We start from the raw sequence: 24,709 nt of genomic DNA, 5'->3' as shown, positions 1-24,709 counted from the left end.
CGAGATACTTTGGGCAGGACCTCGTCCCCGACCCAGAGAGGACACATTTCTGGTGACCACCATGGTCTTGGATTTGGAGGTGCTGATCCTCATCCTGGCCACTTCTCACTTGGCTGTGAATCGCCCAAGTGAGAGCGGGAGATCATGGCCTAAAGAGCTGGTTTGCTGTTCCATGACAAGGACAAAGACCACACTGCTCCTCCTGGATCTGAGGTTCAATGACCCAGCAGACCCTCTTCTCCAGCACCTCTGAATAGAGCTTACCAGGGAGGCTGAGAAGCGTGATCCCCCTGTCAGTTCAGTGGTGACATCCACGCAATGCTGCAGCAGCAGCATGTTAGCTCGATAGCATCCAAAGCCCTGAAGAACTCAGGATGGAGCCCTTTCGCCCTGCTACTGAAGAGCTTTTTGACTGCTTCAGCAACTTTGGCTCCAGAAATAGGTGTGTCCGCTCCAGAGTCCCCTGGCTCTGCTTCCTCATTGGAAGGCATTTCAATGTGATTGAGGGGTTAGTGGAAGTATTCCTGCCACCGATCCAAAATGTCACGTGCTGAGGTCAGCCGCGCCCTGCTCCCAGTGTACACAGTGCTGACGGAGTGCTGCTTCCCCCCCCTGAGCCGCTGGATGGTGGACTAGAATCTCCTCCGTACTCACCAGAAGTCATTCTCCATGGTCCCCCCAACCTTCTTCCACACTCAAGTTTTTACCTCTGCAACCACTGAAGCCACATGCCGCTTGGCCTGTCAGCTGCCTCCACAGGGCAGAAAGGGCTGATAGGACTCCTTCCTCAGATTGACAGCACCCCTCACCGCTGGGGGTCCACTAGTGGGTTTGAGGGTTGCCGCCTGCTTTACAGCTGCTGCTCCAGTCTGCAACCTTGACAGTGGAAGTACGGACACTGGCCATTCGGACTCAATGTCCCCCGCTTCCCTCGGGACATGGTTTCATTTCTGCCAGAGGTGGGAGCTGAAGCTCTTCGAACAGGGGACTCTACCAGACATCATATATATATTGTGGCAGACACGAAAGGGTGTGGCCTCTCACCCCACAGGTATATATTTAATCACTGAAGCACCACAACATATATATATATATAATAATAATACATTGTATGGAAATTGGAATGTGAACTATATTCTGACGAATTCTGAGTTCCTGAGTTTGTTCTCATTATCAGAGCACAATCCGCGCGCACACACACAAACACACACAAACACACACACACACACACACACACACACACAGAGAGCAACGTCTAGTGTGTGTGTGTGTGTGCGTACGCCTACACATATGTTTTTTCATTTATTTCCTTTTTGGAAATTAACGAGTAGTCAGTGAACGAGTAGTCATCGCTGGTGATCCACTACTTCCTATCCTCCTATCCTACTGTGTGACTGGGTCGCAGCGTCGCGTCATGCTACGTCAGAGCCGCGCGTGCGCAGCCCGCTGTGCTCCTCAACAAGGCGAACGGACGCAGAGGGCAGGAAAGAACGAAAACACCAAGCCGGTCCAAGCCGAAAAAAACACGAATATGTTTACCTAGTCGAAGAGTGTGTGAAATTAGCAGGCTTGGCCACGGCGGGCAGACGACAGTCCGGTTACGGAGACGCAAAAAAGCCGCCGAAGTGCCTCCGATATCCGGAGCTACAAGTCATTTTAGCCGGAGGAAGGAAGGAGCCGAGTCGCCGAAACAAAAAACAACCAGCGTGAAATCATGAATCCCGAATAGTGAGTTTGCTTTTAAATCTACGTTAAGGCGGTCGGTGTCACCTCCTCACGGAAGACATGACTGTCACCCGTCCGGGTCGAGTAACATAATGTGTAAAACGTTTTATCTTTTTATTGAGTCATATTTTATCTTAACGTGGCGAACGGTTGTTCGTTAGCAAGTCTCGTGAGCTGGGCGCGGATGTCCTCCTCAGGAGTTGGAACGTCAGCTGACGGCTCCCTCGTGCCCGCCGGGGCTGCTGGCGCCCCCGATGTCAGGGAGGAAGTGTCCGCAGTGTTCCGCGGACGTCCCGGGGTCCTCCAGTTACCCGACGGGGACCACTGGCGGGTCAAGGAGGGTTAGATGACCTATAACCGATGGTGGAGGTCCAGTGTCCGGGCTGGGACACCCTCTAAGGACCCCTAGATTATTGCAAGTGATCGATTGGTTAAAAGCGTCTGCCAAATGACTGTAATGTAGTGTAATGTAAAATGGGTAGCCATTTCGTGGGAGAAATATCACATCTATTTAGCCATCTAGTTTTCTGTATGTGTATGTATCTTTCCATTATTTGCTCTTATCCAAAAAGTTCAAAATCAACGCAGCATAGCTTTTAGGAAAAAAATCAACAACTGTGACTTGACCATGACAGTGTTTAAGAAGTCCCTTAGTAGGATGAAGAAAATGTATCTAAAAGTTGTGAAAAGTGTTTTTCGTTTGTTCCCTTAAACGTCAGTGACAACTGATGTTTTTCGCCTTTCGGCTGCTCCCCTCATGGGTCACTGTCCAACCCTGTTCACTGCACCCTCTACCCTCACAATTATGTTCCATTGATTATATTAAGTATTAGTATGACGTTATCTGGGATAATTGCAATGAAAAAAATAACAACTGGCTAATTTCTAGAAATTATCATAGGGAACACTGACAAAGAAGTTAGACAGACAGAACCTGTTTAGCTTAAGAAATTTTTAAGTTCAAGTCCATTTCTTTTCATCTTGTTTTACTATAATTATTGTTCAAGGTCATTTCTTGGCAATCTATCACCTAAATCTTAGCGCTATAATTACAATTTTTGTTAACTAGCTAATAAAAGAGAGATATTAGCACTAACATTTTCAAAAAGCTTCCTGTGTATTGTTGCACATAGTAGCAAAGGGTACCAGAATTTACAGCGTCTGTAAAAAACTGTTGTTACAGCTTCTCACAAACACACACACACACACACATAGGAGATTTGTAATACGTAACTCTCTACTACACTTGAGTGTTGATGACCGAGGACCCAGAGTACCTGTTTGATTCATGGCAGCTGGAGTAAATCGAGCTGTTTTCAACAGTGTCTGCAGGACATTGTCAGTTGATGGGAGGTCAGATGGAGAAGCAGGTCTCACTTTCCTGTGACACAAGAATAGCTCAGCCATTAAGCAACTCTTGGCCCATGCAATGTTGTTTTCTTCCGACTAATCGGGTGGGTGTTGATATGAGAGAGTGATCGCTGATGATTTTTTTTTACATATGTCATGAACCTTTTATTTATTTTTCCATTTTTTTTTACACAAAATTTCATTTTTTTTGTTTTTACAATCAAGTTTTATTTAGCACATTTATAAGATTGCTTTTCGAGTTGTGAGGAAACAAATATTTTGGTAGAATCTGTTTGATATTATCTAAATATCTGCAATATATAAACTCAAAATCTACAAATTATTTTCTAAATGGCCTCTAAAATAAGATTTTAAAGGATTTTAATGTGATATTTAGAAACACACAACTTTGGTTACCAAAAGATCTTGAAGAATTTGTTTGAAAGATTAGGAATCTGGTAATTAAAAAAAAAAACAATTTACCCATATAAAAGTGTTTATCAGTAACTTAAACAGAAAGCATGAATTATAGCTTTAAAACAAGAATTGTAAGCTGAAAATTGAAACTACTATAAAGTTCTCTAATTACTATCTAATACCAGCAGAGACCATGAGATCCATGACAAACAGCCTCAATATGATCAAAGTATTGTAAATCTATATAAACTTAAAATAAATTAATTAACCTTTTGAGAAATGTCAGATAAAAACTACCGTATTTTCCACACTATAAGGCGCACTGGATTATAAGGCGCACCTTCAATGAATGGCCTGTTTTAAAACTGTTTTCATATATAGGGCGCACAACACTATAAGGCGCATAGAATAGAAATTACTGTAGTGGCTGGAGTTATACATCCACTATATCAGTCCTTCTCAAATAGTGGGGTGCGCCCCCCTGGGGGGGCGCGGTGCGATTCCAGGTGGGGCGCGTGTGACCCTGGGGAACATGCTTTTTTTTGCCTTACTAGAATGAAGTGTAATTGCACATCCACTACAGTAGTTGGCAGTGCCGCTCTCATCGTCAGAGTGTGCACAGGGAGTATTAGCTCTCCGGTGTTGGGGTTTTTTTTGCACCGAGCAGGCGATATGAAGTGCAGTAAACAAACCCTCAAGAGACAACATGAAATTTTTTTAACAGGGATTAAAAGAAAGGCGGAGAGAGACGAAGATAATGAGACAAAAGAAAGTCACCCGAAAGCTAAGACAAGGAAATAGGACGAATCGTATGTAGCGCTTGGCTTCACTGTGACTACAGTGGGAGACGAGGAAAGTTAACACTTGAATTTTTTTCTGTTACAGACTAAAAACAATGTTAATAAAGTTATTCTTTGTTGTCAGTAGAACTATATTTCTTTCTTTTTTTGTTTTCTTTAATTTTAATAAAGACACAATTATATGCAGAGGTGTACTTATAACAAATTTCTTGACAAATTATATTATTTATTGTCGCAGCGGAGAGTGGTGGTGGGGGGGTAGCGCATATTGTTTTCTTCTTGGGGGGGGCGCAACAGAAAATAATTGAGAAGTACTGCACTAGATGAAGTTGCGCTAAAGGGAATGTCAACAAAAGAGCCAGATAAGTCGGTCGGTCAAACTTCATTAATAGAATACAAACCAACGTTCTGACAACTCCGTTCACTCCAAAACAAGTTAGTGCATTCACAATAAGGTACCATACCTACCGGAAGCTCTTACCGGTATTTGCGCCGCCTTCATTGAAAACAATGTTCTTCCAACTCCATTTGTCACATTTCAAAAATTTTCATAAAATGAAAGCAAGAAGGACCGCCTCTAAATTCGTTGATGTTCATGCCGCCAGCTACCACGGTTGCCTTCATTCCAATAGTGACTTTAGAGACGCTTCTACTTGCTGCTCTCTGTTCAACAAGCTGCTGTTAGAGTTTGTCCTCCAACTTTGGCCATCTGGCTTAGTTTCCTCGGAAACTCTTTTTAGTCCTCTAGTTGGCGCAGGTCACCTTGTTGCTTTCTCCACTTCCGTGCCATTGATTCATTAATGTTGAATTCTCTCGCTGCTGCTGCTCTATTCCCATGTTCTACTGCGTGACTGATTGCCTTGAGTTTGAACTCTGCGTTGTAAGTGTGTCTCTTGAAAGGTGCCATTTTGGGGTCTTTATACGCACACAAGTGGTGTGGGACTGGAATTCCCCTTTACCATTTTTACCGCTGCTACTTCAGCGACGCCCCCTGACTACGGTAGCCATAATTAACCAATATTGATCTATATATAAAGCGCATCAGATTATAAGGTGCACTGACGGTTTTTGAGAAAATTAAAGGCTTTCAGGTGCGCCATATAGTGCGGAAAATACAGTATTAAGTAACCAAATGTACTAAAAACGCTTTGGAGTCTACAACTCTAGTACGCCCAAGTTTCACCAGAATTTGTGATCTTCATGCAAATCCTCCCCATGTTTAACCAATGAGTGTTCCAAAGTACAGTGTCTGAAGACAATTCTATGAAAGGCATCATTATGAGATATCATGTGCCATAAATGTCTAAACTACACAAAAATGATTGTTTTGTCTTTTAGTGACTATCTGTTCAAGCTCCTTCTCATTGGTGACTCCGGAGTTGGGAAGTCCTGTCTATTGCTGCGGTTTGCCGTAAGTGTCACGAAATGAATGAGTGTTCAAATGACTGAAGTGTCAGTGCCTCGGATGTGACTGACCCCTCCGTCTTTTCTCCCTCACCATTCTTGCACAGGACGACACCTACACGGAGAGCTATATCAGCACCATCGGGGTGGATTTTAAGATCAGAACCATTGAGCTGGATGGAAAGACCATCAAACTGCAGATTGTAAGTGTTCTGCACACAGACATGGAGACAGACTTGCGGGTGGCCAGTAGGGTACTGACAGACAGAGAGAGGTTAGCTGTGCTATGGTGTTCCGTTTTTGGAGTGGCCTTTTGTTTCTCCCCTGTCCTGTAAGATTTGTCAGCAAATGCAACGGGTGCTGCTGACAGAGAATTGCTGAAATCCTGCTGGATCACAATATACCTTATGACGTATTCTCTGGTGATCTGAGCTTCTCTCAGTCCTGAGTCTGAACTAAGGCTAGTCTTTATTTGGCATTTTGCTTAAACTTCAAGTTGTTTGTTTAGCAGTGTCTTGGTAGAAGGATTGTGTAAAGCAGAAAATATGATAAGGCCTCTGATGATTGGAAATATTGACAAAAAGAAATCAGGAGTGTAACTGAAGTTACAGTCACACAGACGTTCACTTAGACCAGGGGTCTCAGACTCGCGGCCCACGTGCCAATTGTGGCCCTCGGAATGATATTTTGTGGCCCCTCCCTGAAATAAAATCTTCAAAATTTGAAAACAAAATTAATTTTTGATGAAAAAGCATCCAGTGACATTGCTAAAATGATCTTGTCTTTTCATATTTCTATAAAAAACACCAAATTGAAGGCAAAAAAAACGGCAAAATTAAAAAGATTGATTTAGTAACCAGAATAGCCATCATATAGCCACTGCCATCAATAGCCTTGGTAACATTATACCTCCTCTTAAACCTGCTACCAATCAATTTTCTAATAAATTCTAGTGGCAAATTTTCCCATAGTGACAAGATTATCTCTTTTAACTCAACAATATTTTTAGGGTGTAATTTCATCAATTCTTTTTTTATATTAATTTTTAATATTTATTCGTCATGTATCTTTTAGAGAGACAGTTTATTACATATAAAGGTTTTTATAATTTACCTGTTTACCTTTAAAACAAAGGAAAAATTTTGAATTAGTGTTACTTCTCGGTAATGATTATACTGGTCCAGCCCCCTTAACGACAAATTTGGCCATATGTGGCCCCCGGACCAAAATTAGTTTGACACCCCTTTGACTTAGACCAGGGATCGGCAACCCGCGGCTCCGGAGCCGCATGCGGCTCTTTCATCTTTACACTGTGGCTCTGAGTGGCTTAGGAAAATAGATTATAAATATTTAATTGAAGTGTATTTCATTTGTGTTCATTCCTTTTTTTAACTTTAAGTTCTAAGTTGGGAGATTATTGTGATCTTGAAATACAAAATAAAATTACATTTATTATGTTTCGCCGCTCAAAGTAACGTCACACTCGCGGAAGCCGGTGTACCCGCCAGCAGGCAAAGTCCCGATTTGCAGATGCTGTGCGCAGAAGTTCAGGCGCAGAAGTCCTATAAACCAGGTAAAATGAATATTTATGAAGATATTTTCAAATAATTATTTTTTTATTGTTTACTGACAGTGATTTTTTCCCGAGTTATTTTTGAAATTCAGGTCAAGGCTCCGCTACACGCTCTGAAAGCCCAAAGCTCAAAATGGGTTCATTACATAAATAAAATTTAATTTTCTCCGTAATACTTTGTGAATTTCAGAAGCGACATACTACACACTTGTTTGTACAAAGTGTAAAGGTAATAAAAAGCAATATATACAGTGGTACCTTTATTTTGGACGTCAAAAAGTAATTGCAGCTCACAGTGTTTTCTTTCCGAGGAAACCGGGTCCAAATGGCTCTTTGGGTGTTAAGGGTTGCCGACCCCTGACTTAGACCAACAGAAATGATTTACACACTCGTAACATTTCAGACCAAATAGAAATACCTGAAATTAACAGTCAAAACACCTTGATACTGGTTGAAATTGAGACCTGACTTTTTAAAAAAAATTATTTTTTTTAACCAGACTATGAATAACACCTCTGGAGATAAAATAGTTAGTGAGTTGATAAAGTTGTGTTTGTGGCAAGGACAATAGAGAGTGGTCTCATTGGAGCAAATATTCCTGGATGCATTCTCACTCTCCTCCGAGCCTGTCCAAGGGTTGTGGAGCAAGACACTGAACCCCAAGCTTGTGCGGCTGCTCTCTGCTCATGGTTCATCCACAATAATGCAGTGGTCAAATTTCACTGATGTTGTGCTCCATGTGTGACTCAATATGACAATATAGTGCTCTCTTGTTCTTCTTCTAGATAAAAACAATTGAGCAACATTTTTCAGCATTACATTTCTTAAAATAAAGTAGTGGATATTCACAGTATTGAGTCTGAATACAAATGAGACTATTGACATAATCTGCTTCAACCACTGGGCCAAGGCACAGAAAGGCATCCCAATCAGCATGTTCTTGAATAGCACAGAAAGGCATCCCATGAAGCATGTTGGTAAAAAACTCAGAAAGACATTCCATGAAGCATGTTGGTAAAGAATACTGGCTTGTTAGAAGGCTTACAGATACAGTAAAAATTGGCCTTTTTGTGCCAGTGTTTACTTTCTAGGTATCATAAGGGATTGATTTAGTGTTGTGTTAGGATTCATTGCAAAATATAATTTATATTTTTGGGGGTTTTCTGTCCATTTACATCCTTAAGTTTCTGGTCCTTGAAAACTCTTGAAACAGGTCATTGCACCTTTTCAGGCTATTTCTTGCATTTTACAACCCAATATCTCACTGAAAAGGATTCAGCTTCTGTCTTTCAGTTGATCTCCATTAAATTTTTAATGCTACTGTTTTAGAGTTTTTTTTTTTTTAGAAAATAAATGTTTAGGATATCTTATTCCTTGCATTTGGTTTTGCAAATATTAACTCGCCCAATAATACTTCTTTTACATAAATAGGTTGATTTTCTGATTACTCAGGAACATATGGCATTTCCTGCTCCTTTTTTTTTGTATCCGGATAACTTTCAAAGGAAACCTCATCAGTGAATAGATAATTGCTTTCGCATTTCATTGCTCTTTTTCTTAATTTTTCTGATAGATGTGTCTGTCATGTTACACATGATTTTCTATGATTTCTCTCTCATTTTGAGATAAAATCATGATATACATGGAGATCAAATCAGGGACCTCTTTCTATCATGATGTTTATTTTATTTACCCATCCAGTTTTGAGCTTTCAGCAGGTCACCATATTTTGTTTGTTTTTTTTCAATTCACTATTTTATCTCGGTTCCAAAAATAACTCCCGCAACCCTTTTGTTCTCCTGGTACACCAGATGAATAAGGAACATGTCAAATTCTTGTTCAAATCTTCTTGTCTGAGCAACTGGACCTGAGTTTCCACACAGAAATTTCACTCCTCATCTGAGAGGCTTCTCGAGGTTCTTGAGGTTTTCAACCTCGTCATGCGTCATCACCTGACGCATGATGAAGTCTGGTCCTCAAGCCGTTGCTCTCGACCAGAAATATTTGACACTGAGAATGTTGCCAATCAGGATCTCGAAGCTGATGAATATATCGTCACATCAAGGGTTGGAGGAAATAAACAATAGATCCCTGTGTGGATCTAACAAGCACAGAAATAGAGGTGATCAACATTTTAGAATTCAGTCAAACCCTCACTCTCGCTCATCTGTTCTACCTGACAGCGAAATATGATTCTGTGCATTATTCATGTAGCACTGATGTTGTCTTTGTACACATGATGTTATTATATCCATTTAGACAAAATACAAAAAGTCATGAACGTCATTTCATCTTGTTGTAATCCTGCTTGTATTGCATTCCTTAATTATTTTGCACAATTATTTTTACTTAAAACAACTTATTTTCAGGCAAAGTGAATCACACTGTCTGATAAAAATAATAATCTCCAGACATAGAAGTAATCACTTTGTGATAGAATGGCTGATTTACTCTTTATACTCTTTTCCTTCTCAGTGGGATACAGCTGGTCAGGAGAGGTTTCGCACCATCACATCCAGTTACTACCGTGGAGCGCATGGCATTATCGTCGTATATGATGTGACAGACCAGGTGGGTCAGATGAATCGGACTTTAAGCTGGGCTGTGCAGAAAATATCACTTATCAATAAAATAAGGCAATAGTAATTTTGTTGATAGTTTTCACATGTGAGAATCATCAGTGTCTTGATTTAGACAGTACAATTTTAAATACAATTCTTGGGATTAAAAACCATGTTAGATCACAGTTGGAAGATGTTTAACTGATTAAAATATATATTAGTCATTCTTAGTTAAGAATGTGAACTACAGTTTAAATGAGGGCATAATGTTGGTCCAACATGATTCATCATGACTAGCTATGTATTCATAATCCTGGTCAAATGAAAGGCAGTTTTCAGTTTAAATAAATAGTTAGCAAAGAAAAATGAAAAATGCTCTCAGACATAATCTAAGGATCTAGTAAAGAGAGCAAGCTGATTTGCTAAAAAGCATCTCCAGTGAATGCTCACCTTGAAGCTGGAGGGTGATGCGCTCTGCTGCTTCGGTACTAAGTTGTCACTGCAGTGTCAATGGGGAAACGGTAGTGTGCTCTCCAAGCCGAGTGTTCACTGTGATGTTGCTGTCATCATGCAGGAGTCCTACAACAACGTCAAGCAGTGGCTGCAGGAAATCGATCGCTACGCCAGTGAAAATGTCAACAAGCTCCTGGTCGGAAACAAGTGTGACCTGACCACGAAGAAAGTGGTAGACTACACAACAGCAAAGGTATACCTGTCATCCGGACAATCGCTTGTTATCTTTAACATTAGATGACTGCTATTATTAATGAAACTGAATATATCCTCTAAACGGGGGGTGTCAAACATACGGCCCGCGGGCCCGAACCTGCCCGCAAGGAGGTTTGATCAGATCCACAGGATAATTTGAAAGTAAAACAATGCATAAAAGACAAGGATTTAATTTTTTTAATTAAATGCGATTCAAGAATTTTCCACTAGGGGGCGCACTATTTTGGTCAGAGTAGACGACAATCCGCATTAAAGAGACAGACCAATCAGCAGACGTTATCAATTTACCACCTGTTGCTTGTTATGACGTTGTTTCTACCCTATTTCTCTAACTCCCCGCTACTCCGTCATTAGCGAAAATGTCGTTATCAAAACAGAGAAAAGTAGATAAAGAGAGTAGAATTTCCAAAGAAAAATGGACTACGGCCTATTTATTTACAGAGACACACGGGAAACCTTTGTGCTTGGTGTGTTTGTAACAAGTTTCGGTATTTAAGGAATATAATATACGGCGCCACTACGAGACTCATCAGAGTGAAAAATATGACAGCTTGCAAAAACAACTGAGAAGAGATAAGATCAACGGATTGCTGGTGGGTCTGAGGAAGCAGTGGTCCACTTTCACTCATGGCCAAAAAATCAGTCAAGCAGCGGTAAAAGCCAGCTACCTAATTGCTTGCGAAAATGTGCAATTTAATGTTAGTCAGCAGCTTCACTACAAAAGAGTGTGGTGGAAATCTACTGTTCATGCAACTCCATACATTTTCAGTATGTATTGTATGTATATGCATGTTTAGTGGATGAAGTTTACACTTTTACAGGACAGGTAAATACTTTCTTCCTTACACATTTAATAGAACTTTTTTTAGTTTGTAGAGTGTAGGCAGGGATTCAATTTAGATTTTATATGCATATGTGTAAATGGTTTAAAAATCCCTTTCTTTATAAGTCTCATTTAAATTAAAGTGCATATTTTTCAATACCAATTACTTGTTAAAGTTTTGTGCCTTTGTACAATCAGTGGGATCGCATGATCACATGATTGCAATACATACACATGAATGATAAAAGTAAATTGCACTTTTGACTAAGGAAATATGAGATGTGTCATGAAATGTTTTATAAAAGGATTTTTCATTAAATTCCAAGATTTTCCTTATGTCCTTGTACTTCTTTACACCAAAACAGAGGAATGACATGATATTTTGGTAATTTTTGCTGAGTATGCTATTATTTTAATGGTCCGGCCCACTTGACATCTACCTAGGCCGTATGTGGCCCGCGATGAGAAATGACTTTGACACCCCTGCTCTAAACAAACCCTGAGCGCTCAACGTAAACATTTCACTTCAGCAGCTGAAGCTGGAGCTTCGACCCCACCTCGATAATTGCAATGAATTCAGACTAAATTCAGAATGAGATCTTAGAGCTCTCATTTATTACTATTTCTTCTTGCAAGGACATAAATTATTAGATATTGCCTTTCAGGTTCTTTTTTGTAAATTCCATTGTTAGAAATAATATAATGTCTAGTTGCTTTCAGGCTAGTTCAGTGGACCTTGGCATCAACAACATGCTTCTATTTTTAAATCTCCAATGTAATTTCATGTAGCTGTTTTAAAAAATATAAGTGATTTTGATTTTATTTTTTGGATGTAACTGCTACAAAAATTACATTAAGGGTACTTAAAGTCAATGTAACTGGTGGCTTAAAACACATTCATAATGTCAACTGAATACAATTAAATTGTATCAAGATAGTGATTATTGGTAAATATTCTAAAATGTTAACTTAGCATGATGATGAATTGAAATTCATCAGGAAACTGGCCTTATTTAAATAATTGAAATGGGTGTCCCCATGCAGATGACACAGTAGTTGAAGAATTTTGGACTGAATATTTGAATTTTACCTTGTTTACCAGCTGTATCCCAGAGACATGAAGAAGGGCAATAAGGTTCCCTACTTCACACTCGCAGGAGAAGCTGTCGTACGTTTTGGAGATTATATTTAGCCCATATTGAGGTTGGGAAATTGAGTATTTCTGGCTGCACAGCAGCATGAGAAAGGGTGTCACAAGAGACAGTGTGTGGGTTCACAGTCATGATAATTATTCACCCATTCATTGTTGACACCGCTTATCCAGCGGGCTTGAGCTGATCCCAGCTGTCAGTCACGACACTGATAATGCTGAATGCTATGCATTGTCACCTGCACGGTCAAGAAAAATAATAATGTGTCCGTAGTAGAATAAAAGTAACCCCCGGAAGTTTTTATCAGTCATGTACTATATTTCTAAATTAATTTTCATTTAAGGAGCATTTGAATGACTAAATGAAAGTAAATGAAAGAAATAATTCATACATCTATCTATAACTAAGTTACCATGTGACTGATCTCACTCCAAATTGATGATTAAGTGAGGTTCAGTCTGCTTGTTGTAAAGTGTGACTTGAACTCCTTGCCTTTTTGCAGGAGTTCACTGACTCCCTGTCCATCCCCTTCCTGGAGACGAGTGCCAAGAACGCCACGAACGTGGAGCAGGCCTTCATGACTATGGCAGCCGAGATCAAGAAACGCATGGGGCCCGGGGCCGCAGCTGCCAGTGACAAACCCAACCTGAAAATTGAGAGTACACCCGTCAGGCCCTCTGGGGGGGGCTGTTGTTAAAAGACCCCCCTACCCCCCTCCCCTGCGTGCGCATAAACACACACACACACACACACACACACACACACACACACACACACACACACACACACACACACACACACACAGTCAGCCACCACCTCCCCCACAGCTCCCCTCCCATTCAGTTTGGAACGTCTTACTACTCATGATTGTTGCATCCTGCCACACCCCTGCAGCAATTGGCTCCCAAGCTCCCCTACTGTCAGCAAGAAGAACTGCAGACAGGAGCTCTTAAACTATTGGGGTGAATCCAGGGCTTCACACCGTCCCAGGGCAGGGCTAAATGACCGAGGGGAGAGTGGTGGTTATTCAGGGACAAAGTTTAGTTGATGCAGCTGTAGGCATAAAGGGGTGAACTTATGTGTGTGTGTGAACACACAAACAGGCACAGTTTGAGCCGAGTAAGGTATGGAGTTTACCAAGAACCTCAGCACAAAATTATGTTTGGCAAAATTAGAAAGGCTTTAATTTTACTTTATTTTAATGTCTTCAAATTAAAAAAAATCCTAAATGTAACAAGAAGTTTCATTAAAAAAGGTATCACTTTTATTTACTTTTTTTTCCTGTTCAAGTTAATCACATTCTTTGAAATTCTCCCAGTATACTCTTACTATAATTTGGTGATTTCAGGTTCTGATTTCTAAATATTTGATAGATTCTCTTATTTTTTTCATCTTTTTCTGACAATTAGCTAACTAAGTTATTCGTGTGCACTTGTAATTATAGTCACCGGAGGGGTTCTAGTTTCACCTAAATGAATGCAAACTGCGCCTGTGACACTCGACTCCTGAAACACTGCACAAATACAAACTGTAGATATTTGGAGATGAGCTGTAGCGGCTCTTCGTTGCAGTGAGATGAAGATCTTGGTGAGCCTTGTGCCCCTGCCTCCATTCTGCTCTGCCTCCATGCTGCTTCTGAGCATTTATGTTGACAGGAAGTGTTGTAGCATGTGAAGATTGTCGCTTCTGATGTAAAGGGCTGCTGCCAACTTAAGTGACAGCACACTCACTCATTTTATCCCATTTTATCCCCCCATGTGACAGATGAAAGATTTGATTTTTGCATTTTTAAAATGTTAAAATATCAGATTTTCCTTTTTTTTGCACTCAAGAAAATAGTCAAGTTGAAAGTACTTTATCAGGGACAAGTTAAAATTTCATGATTGTGTCTACCTGTCAGTCACCATTTTAAATAAGATCCCCCAAAAAATTAGCAAAATTCCAATACAGAAAGACTTTTTGTACATCCCCCATAACTGCATTGCCTAAATCAAAAGCAATTTTGTATTCTCCATCCTGTCTGACAATGACATTGGTCACAAAAGAATGAAACATGTTTGAAAACATTCACAGTATTTGTTTGTCAAACCAGTATGGCTGCACAGTTCTAACCCGTATTATTTTTCACATGAAAATCTGATGGTGTTTCTTTCAGAAACCTGCAAGGATTAAATACATTGCTGATTGCCTGCTCAGAAACAAATTATTTTCTCATGAAATTGGACTCTCGAAAGTTTTTTTGACACATGGAAATTTTGTGCCCCCCCCCGGCAGATTATTGATTTCTGATAAGTAAACACAACACTGTGCGTGTTGAAAAGATGTAGTAGACTGGATCTGCACTACTACAAAACCCACTCAAGTACAGTTACTTAATTGAGATTCTAAATTGGATTAATAGAATAGAAATATAATCACATCAATTGAGTAGAACACCATGTGACTACAGCTACCCAAATTACAGGTGACCTGCTGTGGGCTTGCCATTTGGATTTAATTCTGGGTACATTTTCTGCCTTACATACAAGCAATGAAATTCTTTGTTTACATTTGACGTCGCACCTCAACGCTGCAGTGATTGTTACCTTCTATCACTTAAAATAGATACACAACACTATGACTGTAACCTAGCGAGACCACTTCTGAATCCAGGACAGTGTTTGTGAGAAAGTGCTTATCTTGGAGATACTAACCCACCCAAATCCAGTGCTGGTAGGATGGTGTGTCCTTAGTTAGCTGTTGTCTATCCATTTACCTGCAGTCCCATGAATGTTATTTCCAAAACCCATGTTTATGTGTCAGGCAACAAATAGCTGGGTTTTGTCCCAACAAACCCTTCATATTTCACCGGTGTGAAATCTTAGCCCGAGAACTGTGAGGCCGAACATTAGAGTTGGATGGAGGCAGGATGTGGAGGATGAACAGCACTGTTTTCTCTAATATGACCTGAGCATGGGATGGACTTACTAGAATGACACTAAACTTAACCATCTGTTAGGAAGAGAAAATCGTCACACGCATGGTACAAAAAAACAGCAGTACTGTCATCAGCTCATCAGTTCATCAGCTTTGAAGCTACGGTTTCATTCAGAGCTAGTAGTTATGGGTTCATCCTATGATACATAATAAGCATAAGCACAAAGCTTGATGTTCATGTCTGTCGCCAAGTCAAGGAAGGACCAGCCTGGAGAGTCCACACTGTCACTTTGTTGCTGAGATCTTCAGTAATTAATTTTTCTTATCTAGTTCTATAAAGAAAGTTGGAAAGATGGACATATCACTGATATTCACGCACCCAAAGTCTACCTTTTCTCTTTTTTTTGGGTTGAATGTATCGCAATCTTTAAGGGTTTCTGTCTGCGGCAGACAATGACTGGAGCACACCTGGGTTTTCTTAGCTTCAGTCAGATTTGTGAAATTAGATGTATTAAAGTTTTTTTTTTTTTTTTTCTCACATATTTATGCCTTTTATTAGGGAAATACTCACTTGTACTCAGGCCTGTTAGTTTTCTGGCCTCATACTCCCAATATTCCATACTGCACTTTCCCTCTGTTGCTCTTTCGGACCATTATTTGAAAGATGTTTCACTTACCAGTGCTCAGGTCCTGTGTTATGACAAGACTATTAGAACTGTTAATCCATCTCTTGCCAGTGTTGTTTTTGTTTTCATGAGATATAATGTGAATTTGTGCTGAGTCTTAATTTATTCTTAATCTTAACAAATCCCTGTTAAAACATTGAGAATTCAGCTGAAAAGTAGCCATATTGACCTTAATTCCATAAAGAAATATCTGCAAAAATAAATGAGAAATCTAGTGAAGATACAGTTCATTGTTTTCCTGTTGTCACAGAATATTGGGCAGCTCAGTGATTAAGGCAGATTAATACATTTGACCCACTTTGTGTGTTTAATTGCAGAACACTGAATGCCTCTGGAGTGTCATTTCAGTTATTTTAAACATTTTCGCTGTTCGGCATGTTCTTCTTGCATTGTCAGCGCCACAGCCAGTTGTAGCATCCGTAGGTTACGCCAGCCATCATCTCAGTAAACACAAAGGGAGAGGCAGGCTTCCGGTCATAGAGCAGTGTCCGACTTTGTGGGCACTGGATTCACTTGATTGTTCACAGTTGCTTCATGTTTGGGGGTCTTGAGGTTCAGGGAGTGACTGGTTTTTTCTTTTTTCCACTGGCCGGATATGAACTCCCGACTCGCTCCAGCAAAGCAACTTGCAGGCTCCATCCCCCACTCAACGGTCATAGTTGTGCAGCAGTTAGTCTTGTATGGGTGTGACAGTTGGCAAATATGGAAAATAACTAATTTATGATGTTCAGGTACCCCCTTTCTCCCTGTCTATCAGTTGGGGCACAACATCATATGATACATGATAAACACACACTGACTGTGTCTGGTTGCTTTTGAGTTCTTTATGTACTCCTGTGTTTCAATGATTGTGAAAGGCTTTTGAATGTAGTGTTCATCTTTAATTTCAATTATCATACATTAAAAGATTCAGATGTTCTGATAATAACATTGTCTGTTTTTGCAGAGTTAATCTCATCAATTTTAATTATTTTTGTTCTCAGAATCCTTTACAAGTCTTTGAAGTAATTAAAATTTTGTGTGTGTGTGTGACACTCCTCAGCAGCCAACACATGTGAGACATGCCCTGTTTCATGTACATTCATCTTGAAGTGGTGCTAATTTTACATTACTTCATTTCTGTGTGTAGTGGATTTAGTTATTGAGATGGAGGCCTTTTTTGTTGCTATATATAATTATGTACAGCCTAGGGGTATAAATAATTTCAGGCTCGAATTTACATATACAGTCATATATATATATATATATATATATATATATATATATATATATATATAATGTACAGTTCCTATCATAAGTATTCACTCCCTTGGATGTTGTACCCCTTTAGTGCTTTCATAAATCAATCATGGTCAATAAAATTTGGTGTTTTTAACACAAACATTTATATCGGAAAAAACTCTTTAATATCAAAGTGAAAACCGATTTCTACAAAGTAATGTCAATGAAATAAAAATATATAAAGAAATATAGTTGTTAGCATAATTAATCACCCCCTTTTTAAGTTATGGTCTAATTCAATAGAGGTCCGTCGAATTCTTGCCAATGGTCTCACATTTAGTGTAATGAAGATTACCTGAGTGGTGTGGTTGTGCTTCAAGTGATTGAGGTATAAATACCTGTGTCCGAATGGTCCAGACTGGTGGATCAGTATTCTTGCCGAAAATTACACCATGAATACAGAAGAACACTCCAAGCAACTCAGGGAAAGGGCGATTGAGAAGTACAATCCAGGGGATGGATACAAAAACATTTTCAAGGCATTGAACATCGCCCGGAGTTCAGTGAAATCCATTATCAAGAAATGGAAGGGATATGGCACTTGTGTGAATCTGCCTAGATCAGGCCGCCCTCGTAAACTAAGTGACCGTGCAAGTAGGAGACTAGTGAGAGAAGCAACCAAGACCCCTACGACTATTCTGAAGGAGTTACAAGCTTAAACTGCTGAGATGGGAGAGACTGTGCATATAGCAACTGCTGCCTGGGTTCTTCACCGGGCAAAGCTTTATGGAAGAGTGGCAATGAGAAAGCCACTGTTGAAGAAAAGTCATATTAGATCTCGACTAGTTTGCCAAAAAGCACGTGAAAGACTCCATGGTCAAATGGAAGAAGATTCTTTGGTCTGATAAGACCAAAATCGAGCTTTTTGGCCATCAGACAAGATGTCATGTTTGGCGGAAACCACACACTGCACATTATCAAAAACACACCATCCCCACTGTCAAGCATGGTGGTGGTAGCATCGTGCTGTGTGGATGTTTCTCAACGGCTGGACCTGGAAGGCTTGTAAAGATAGAGGGCAGAATGAATGCTGCAAAATACACTGAAATCCTGGGGAGCAATCTTATTCAGTCTGCAAGAGAACTACGGCTTGGGAGAAGATTTATTTTCCAGCAAGACAATGATCCGAAGCATACTGCAAAAGCTACACAGGAATGGTTAAAAAAGAACAATTAAATGTTCTGGAGTGGCCGAGTCAAAGCCCAGACCTCACTCTCATAGAGAATTTGTGGCTGGACTTAAAAAGGGCTGTTCATGCCCAATACCCATGCAACCTGACAGAGCTTGAGCGGTTTTACAAGGCAGAATGGAGCAAAATTGCAGTGGGCAGATGAACAAGACTTATCGAGACTTAACCACACAGACTCACTGCTGTGATTGTACCCAAAGGTGTATCTACAAAATACTGATTGGAAGGGGGTGATTAATTATGCAAACCATTATATTTCTTTATAATTTTTTTATTTCATTGACATTACTTTGTAGAAATCTGTTTTCACTTTGACATTAAAGAGTTTTTTCCAATATTTTTTTGTGTTAAAAAAGGCACATTTTATTGACCATGCACTAAAAGGGTAAAACATCCAAGGGGGTGAATACTTATGATAGGCCCTGTATATGTATGTTTGTATAGAACTAGTCGCCAAATGTTTGTTTTATGACCCAATGATCAGATCATTCATATCCATAAAAAGTTGATCAGTTTCAAACAAACAAAAATTCATACAAATAATATTTGCATTCCTCTGGGATTCCTCTCCCATTTTTTACATGCGTATTTTGTTTATGATTGTATAGCTGTTACCAGCTCTTAATATCGCACTGAATTCAATGTGAAAAATATGCAATGACTAATAATAGAAAAATTAACAATAACACAAACGAAGACAAATGAGGCCGATTAATCGTGAAGAAGAGGAATGTGGAGTGTTGCGGGCGAGTCACAAAGGCAAAATTCTAATGTAAAGGAAAGCAGCAATTTTATTTCTTCCTCTTTCCATGGATATTTTAATGCAGCGGGGAACTGTTACAAGGTCCATCGCTGGGCAAAGCTGTGATATCACAAGGCAAAGCCCAGTGTCCTGTGCTCTTAAAAGGCAATGCCTTGATGTAACAAAAGGAGAACCACGCTGTCCATGATGTCACTGAAAAGGCTGCTATGTCACTAAAATCAAATAAGCATCAAGACACTTACAGACAAAGCAACCATAAAATTGCATCGACTATATTTTAGGCTGTATTTTACCTTGTGAGGGCGATTCCTCGAGGAGGTCTAGATCTTTACCACAGCGCCATCTAACCCACCGGTAGATTTGATTCTTCCTTGTTCAGCATCCGATGCGGATTTCTTTGCACAAAACATGGTAGGAGGGTAGGACGTTCGTTTTGTGACTTGTTTCATGCCTTCATGTCAGCAGAGGTTTTCTTAGCCTGCTTACAGCTAGCAGACAAACACAAGTCTGACATTACGATAGGGCATGGCTTCCATAACTGATCAAGTGTTTTGTCATAAATCAGGCTGAAGTGGAGGAAATCCTGAAGAGGATCCAGGGTCAGAAAGGCATCCAGGGCATCATCATTCTCAACTCAGAGGGTGGAACACCCCTTCCAATACTCTCTCTTCTTTAGCTGTTCTGCGTTCTAGTTTTGCATAGAGTTATTAATGCCAAGATAGTTTGTAATGATGAGCTCAAAGCATCGTTCGGCTCGGACTGTGCTATTTTCCACTCATTGAAATCACACAGCATAAGAGAACACAATTTTATTTCATTTCATTGTGTCAGCATCAGGGAGAAATGTCACTACCTGTTACTTGTAAGTGAAATTGAATTATTTTTAAGGACTGAAATCAGCCTGCCCGCCTGTCTGACCCAGGTATCCCCATCAAGTCATCGCTGGAGAAATCTGACACAGTCCAGTTCGCTTGTCTGATCCCGCAGCTCGTCACGATGGCCCGAGTCACCGTTGGAGAGATCGATCCCCAGACCGACCTGGCCTTCCTCCGCATTCGCACCAAGAAAAACGAGCTCATGATCGCCTCAGGTGAGAACCTGCGAGTCTTCTTCAGTTTACTGATTATGAAATTACAGCTCATAGCTATACAATTCCATTGTGTTCATGCTTTGGTTTCAAAGCCGCCTTCGCTTCCACATCTTGGATTTAACCCTGTGGCCCGATATGTTTGGATTCTGTAAAACGAAATTGTCAAACCCACCTACCGTTTTTGTCAACCCCCCCGCCTTGTATATCAGAACACCTAAAGTCAATCACCTGCGGGCAATCAACGTGTGCTGGACACACTGGCCCCCAGTTGTTTGTTTTTTGAAGCCTAATGCTGTGACTGTGTGCTTTGTGAGCCTGACTTTCATGCGGGTGTTGAGGCTAAATGCTGTGATGTTGTAGCTGACTGATGTTTGTCCTCTGTACTTGCAGGTTTTGTGGTTCGTTTAGGCAGTGGACCGTCCTCCTTATGAGAATTTTTTTTCCTTTTGTTAATTTTAGCAGCAGCCAATCTGACCCTCCCCCAGACTTTCAATTTATTCAATACCAATTGCATCTGGTTTTGGGTTGTCTTCCTTCTGAGCTGGGACGAAACCAGGAAATGGTTCCAAATATTAATTTTCAAAGAAATTACAAACTAGCATGAAAACATGGATGAACCATAACTTAGTGCCCAGTTTAAGTTTTTAATTCTGGTTAGGCACACTTGTGACACTTCCAAACGCATACCTTTTGTATCGAAGTTGTAAATGGGAGCTGGTGTTTCATTTAGTATCTGCTTGGTGATTTCCAGATAACGACTACTTTCTGATCGTCATCCAGGCCCTGTCAGACTGAAGGCTGATCGATGGAGCGGATACTGTCTTCTTTCAAATGACAGAACAGTTTTTTTTTTTCTCCAATGATCTGTTTTGTTGTAGATTAAACATCTGCTTCAGGAACTTTGGCCTGACTTGAGTTGCTTAATATCTACTATTCTAACCTTTTTGAACAATTGTTACAATGCTGTGAATCAACTCATTTCATGTGGAATGGTAATCCATTCTGTGAAAAGCTGGTCAGTTTCAATTTCTGCTTAAAGGAAACAAGTGACATATGAGCAAAGAATGGTTTCCTGTCATGGTCATGTGGGACGGCAGAAAGAAAGACCTTTTCCAGAACAGAAACCTTTGACCGGTCCAAGCTTAGTGTGTGCCTTCTGCCTCGACCAGTGGTGGTAGAAGAGAGTGAGATAGTGACAGACGGCTCAATATTGCTTCTCCTTGACAAATTCAAAAAGTTATTGGAGCAACAACATCAGGGTAGTTAAACAGGCTATCAGTGGTTGCTTAAATGTTTCCACTTTTTTTCTGGATTTGTGTGTTTCTAAGGAAGTCTGCTGTTTCATGACCCTTTCCAGGTAGAGCAGCTGTGGACCACACTAAATTACTGAAACCCAACATTCGCCCAGAAAACAGTTGGTGACAACAATGATGACACACTGCCGGTGCAATGTGGAGGTGGCCTTCTGCCTCAACCGGCTGGGTTACCCAAGAGTTGGGAGAGTCAAGGGTTTAGAAGATATGAGGTTACTATCGTTCAGTGATGATCGCAGGTGGGAGGAATTGAGTGGTGTCCTGTTGGATATCCTTTGGCAGACCACGCCTATGGCAGCGTAACCAGGGCTAGCCTTAGCTATTAGCTTCCTCCTAAAAGGTTTTAAGCCTATTCCTGGGGAGACCAGTGGTTGTCCACCCCGCTTGGAAGATTAGGGACATTCTGCCACCTTAATTTTTTTGGCTACGTAATGCAGCATTTATTTGTTCATTATGTACCACAAAGCATGCAGTTGCTGGGCTGCTGGAGTCTATCACAGCCATCACTGGGCAATTTTTCCAATAAACCTCCTGCATGTTTGGACGGTGGGAGGAACCCCATGCAGGCACGGGGAGAGAATGGAGACTCCAGACAGGAAGGCACCCTTTTGGAATCTAACCAGGGACCTTTGTGCTGGTGTGAAAAGGACTGCTGTTTAACATAACGTGCAATGACAGAATCTTTTCTTCAAAATCTTTAGCAACCTAAAGACTGATTCAGTACTTGTTGACCTCTGGGAGAATTCCAAGAAAAGAATATCTGGGAGCTTGTCTTATTTCCTTTTTCTGCAACACCACCACCAGTGACGCAACCATATGACTGTAAAACAGGCACAATGGACTCATTGGTAATGTCTGATTGTCATGGTAAACCATTCATGGTTTTGCCAATTAATGCTGTTGATCAATGATCACCTGAGCTGGTCAGAAGCTCCTGCATCTGTCGGCTCAGTGTTCTGACAATGTCGCTTGGCTGTTGTACTGAACAGCAGGGGGCGCTACAATACAAGCGCTGCAATGTGACTGACAAACCGGCTCTCAAGCAGAGTTTGGTAAATGTGCATTTAAGAAGAAATTAATGATAGCAAATACCTTTGGTAAATATATTTGGTAATTTGAGAAAACATTTTTCATACTCGAGACAATATACGTGACACTCCAAACATGCAGTTGGTTAGTGGGAGTTGGCTGTCGTCGGTGCAGGGGAACCCGCTTCTTGACCAATGAGCGGCATTGATAATGACTTAATATTTTTTTGGTTTCCAGTCTATCGAGGCACAAAAGAATTAAAAGCACTTACAATGGGAATAAACAAATGAAATTAAATTTTGAATATTTTTAGTTGGTCATGTTTCCATGATCTGAAGAAAAAATATTAATTCTTTTTGCTTAATGTCATGGCTATTTTGTGAACAAGGATTTTCAGATGAAAATGAATATATAAATAAGACAATTTTGTCAGAGCCACAGTAATGGATACAGAGACCTTTTTGAATAAAAAAAAAAATCAACATTTATTCAAACTAAGAGGGTGATAATCTCACAGTTCTTCCACCAAGATAAAGTATTTCTGCTCCTAATTCTACAGTAATGCCTCATATTCACTCAAAGGGTGATTTAACCCCATATCCATAAGCCTTGACGTTACTGTCGGGTTTCTGTAACTCCATCGTATCCAGTCTCCCTCACAGACTTCTAACAAAGTGCATGTCATCTGCACTCTGCATATGCCTGTATCTTACTGTGACATGAGAACTTCGAGTCCACCCTGTGTCCAGGATTCATGGGTAGACCCAACGCTTGCAGGTGAGACGGCCAGCTGCCTTTTTGTCTCTCCCGTTGGCAGCAGGTGACCTTGGCTTATTTTTAGCTCAGTGGAGGTTCTGCAGACTGGCCTCAGTCTAGGAATGTCGTCTGCGGTGATTTTTTTCTTTAGTGAACAGTTAATGCTGGGGGGGGGGGGGCACACAGGGATAAGGTTAGGGAGGAGAAATATGCTCAAGGAAAAACTATATAGAAATATCTGCCCTAAAAAGGAATTTATATGAACAACAAATCAGTATAAGTGAGAATCTTAAAACAGGAAGTCACTTACACCATGAAAAATGTATTAGATATTGATAAAAAATATAGAAAAAAACAACTGTAGAAATAACTACAATTACAAAAATCTACTGGTTAGCAAGGAAATTACAATCATGCAAAATCACCTGAAATACCAAAATGTCAGCAAGGATTAAAAAAAGAGGATTATGACGGAATTTTAAAATAAGACAGTATTTTAAGTTACTTCATTCAGTAGTTCTTTCAGAAGTCATTTCCCTCCATAACTATGGGATGTCTATCAAAAATGTTGTAAAATAAGCTAAGCAGGAAAGCCTATTCATATCTGCAATGAATAAATTATTCAGTCATTCACATTCACCCATGTAAACTGTTTCTAACCATTGAAGCGCAGCACCACTTGATCATTTGGTATAATGTTAATGCCTCCAAAGTGATGATCATAACACCTGTTCACTAATAAGCAACTGGAGGTTTTGGTTGCTTCATTAGAAATTTTTAATTTGAACAAATTCCAAGTGATTTAGGGGAAAATGTGGACTCTTTATTTATTTGACTTATTTGACTATTTGGATCTTTGTGTGTTAATGAAGACCAGTGGGCCTTCTCAGCCTCTCTGAGGGCTCCATGAAAGCTGCAGTGAGGGAGCCAGAGACATCAAATCAGTAAATTAACGTCAGAAAACCAGCTTTATAGTTGTGTTGTTAGAATGACACACAAAAAACATATATATTGTGAAAATAAAACGAAAAGCTTGACAACAATAATGTTACAAGAAAATCACATATTATGCCTCAACCCTTGACAAATAAAACTTGACATTTTTTTATTACAAAATAATTTTTCCCATTTATTTAGATGTCTTTTGTATGTC

General features: G+C 40.1%; 1 protein-coding gene across 1 annotated transcript; it reads left to right on the top strand.

The window, feature by feature from the left end:
• The first annotated feature begins 1,445 nt into the window (after nt 1-1,445).
• rab1ba (zRAB1B, member RAS oncogene family a) lies at nt 1,446-17,070 on the top strand. The gene is made up of 6 exons (XM_086166590.1): nt 1,446-1,728; nt 5,631-5,703; nt 5,804-5,899; nt 9,745-9,840; nt 10,405-10,536; nt 13,036-17,070. The coding sequence occupies exons 1-6, from the start codon at nt 1,715-1,717 to the stop codon at nt 13,228-13,230; spliced, it is 606 nt and encodes a 201-aa protein (XP_086022716.1). The 5' UTR covers nt 1,446-1,714; the 3' UTR covers nt 13,231-17,070.
• The last annotated feature ends 7,639 nt before the right edge of the window (nt 17,071-24,709 follow it).

The sequence above is a fragment of the Fistularia commersonii genome, chromosome 19 (genome assembly GCF_037954325.1).
Source record: "Fistularia commersonii isolate RoL2024-O1a breed Wild chromosome 19, RoL_Fcom_v1.0, whole genome shotgun sequence".
Lineage (NCBI taxonomy): Eukaryota > Metazoa > Chordata > Actinopteri > Syngnathiformes > Fistulariidae > Fistularia > Fistularia commersonii.
Note: the sequence above shows the minus strand (reverse complement) of the source record. Positions and strands in the feature narration are given on the sequence as shown.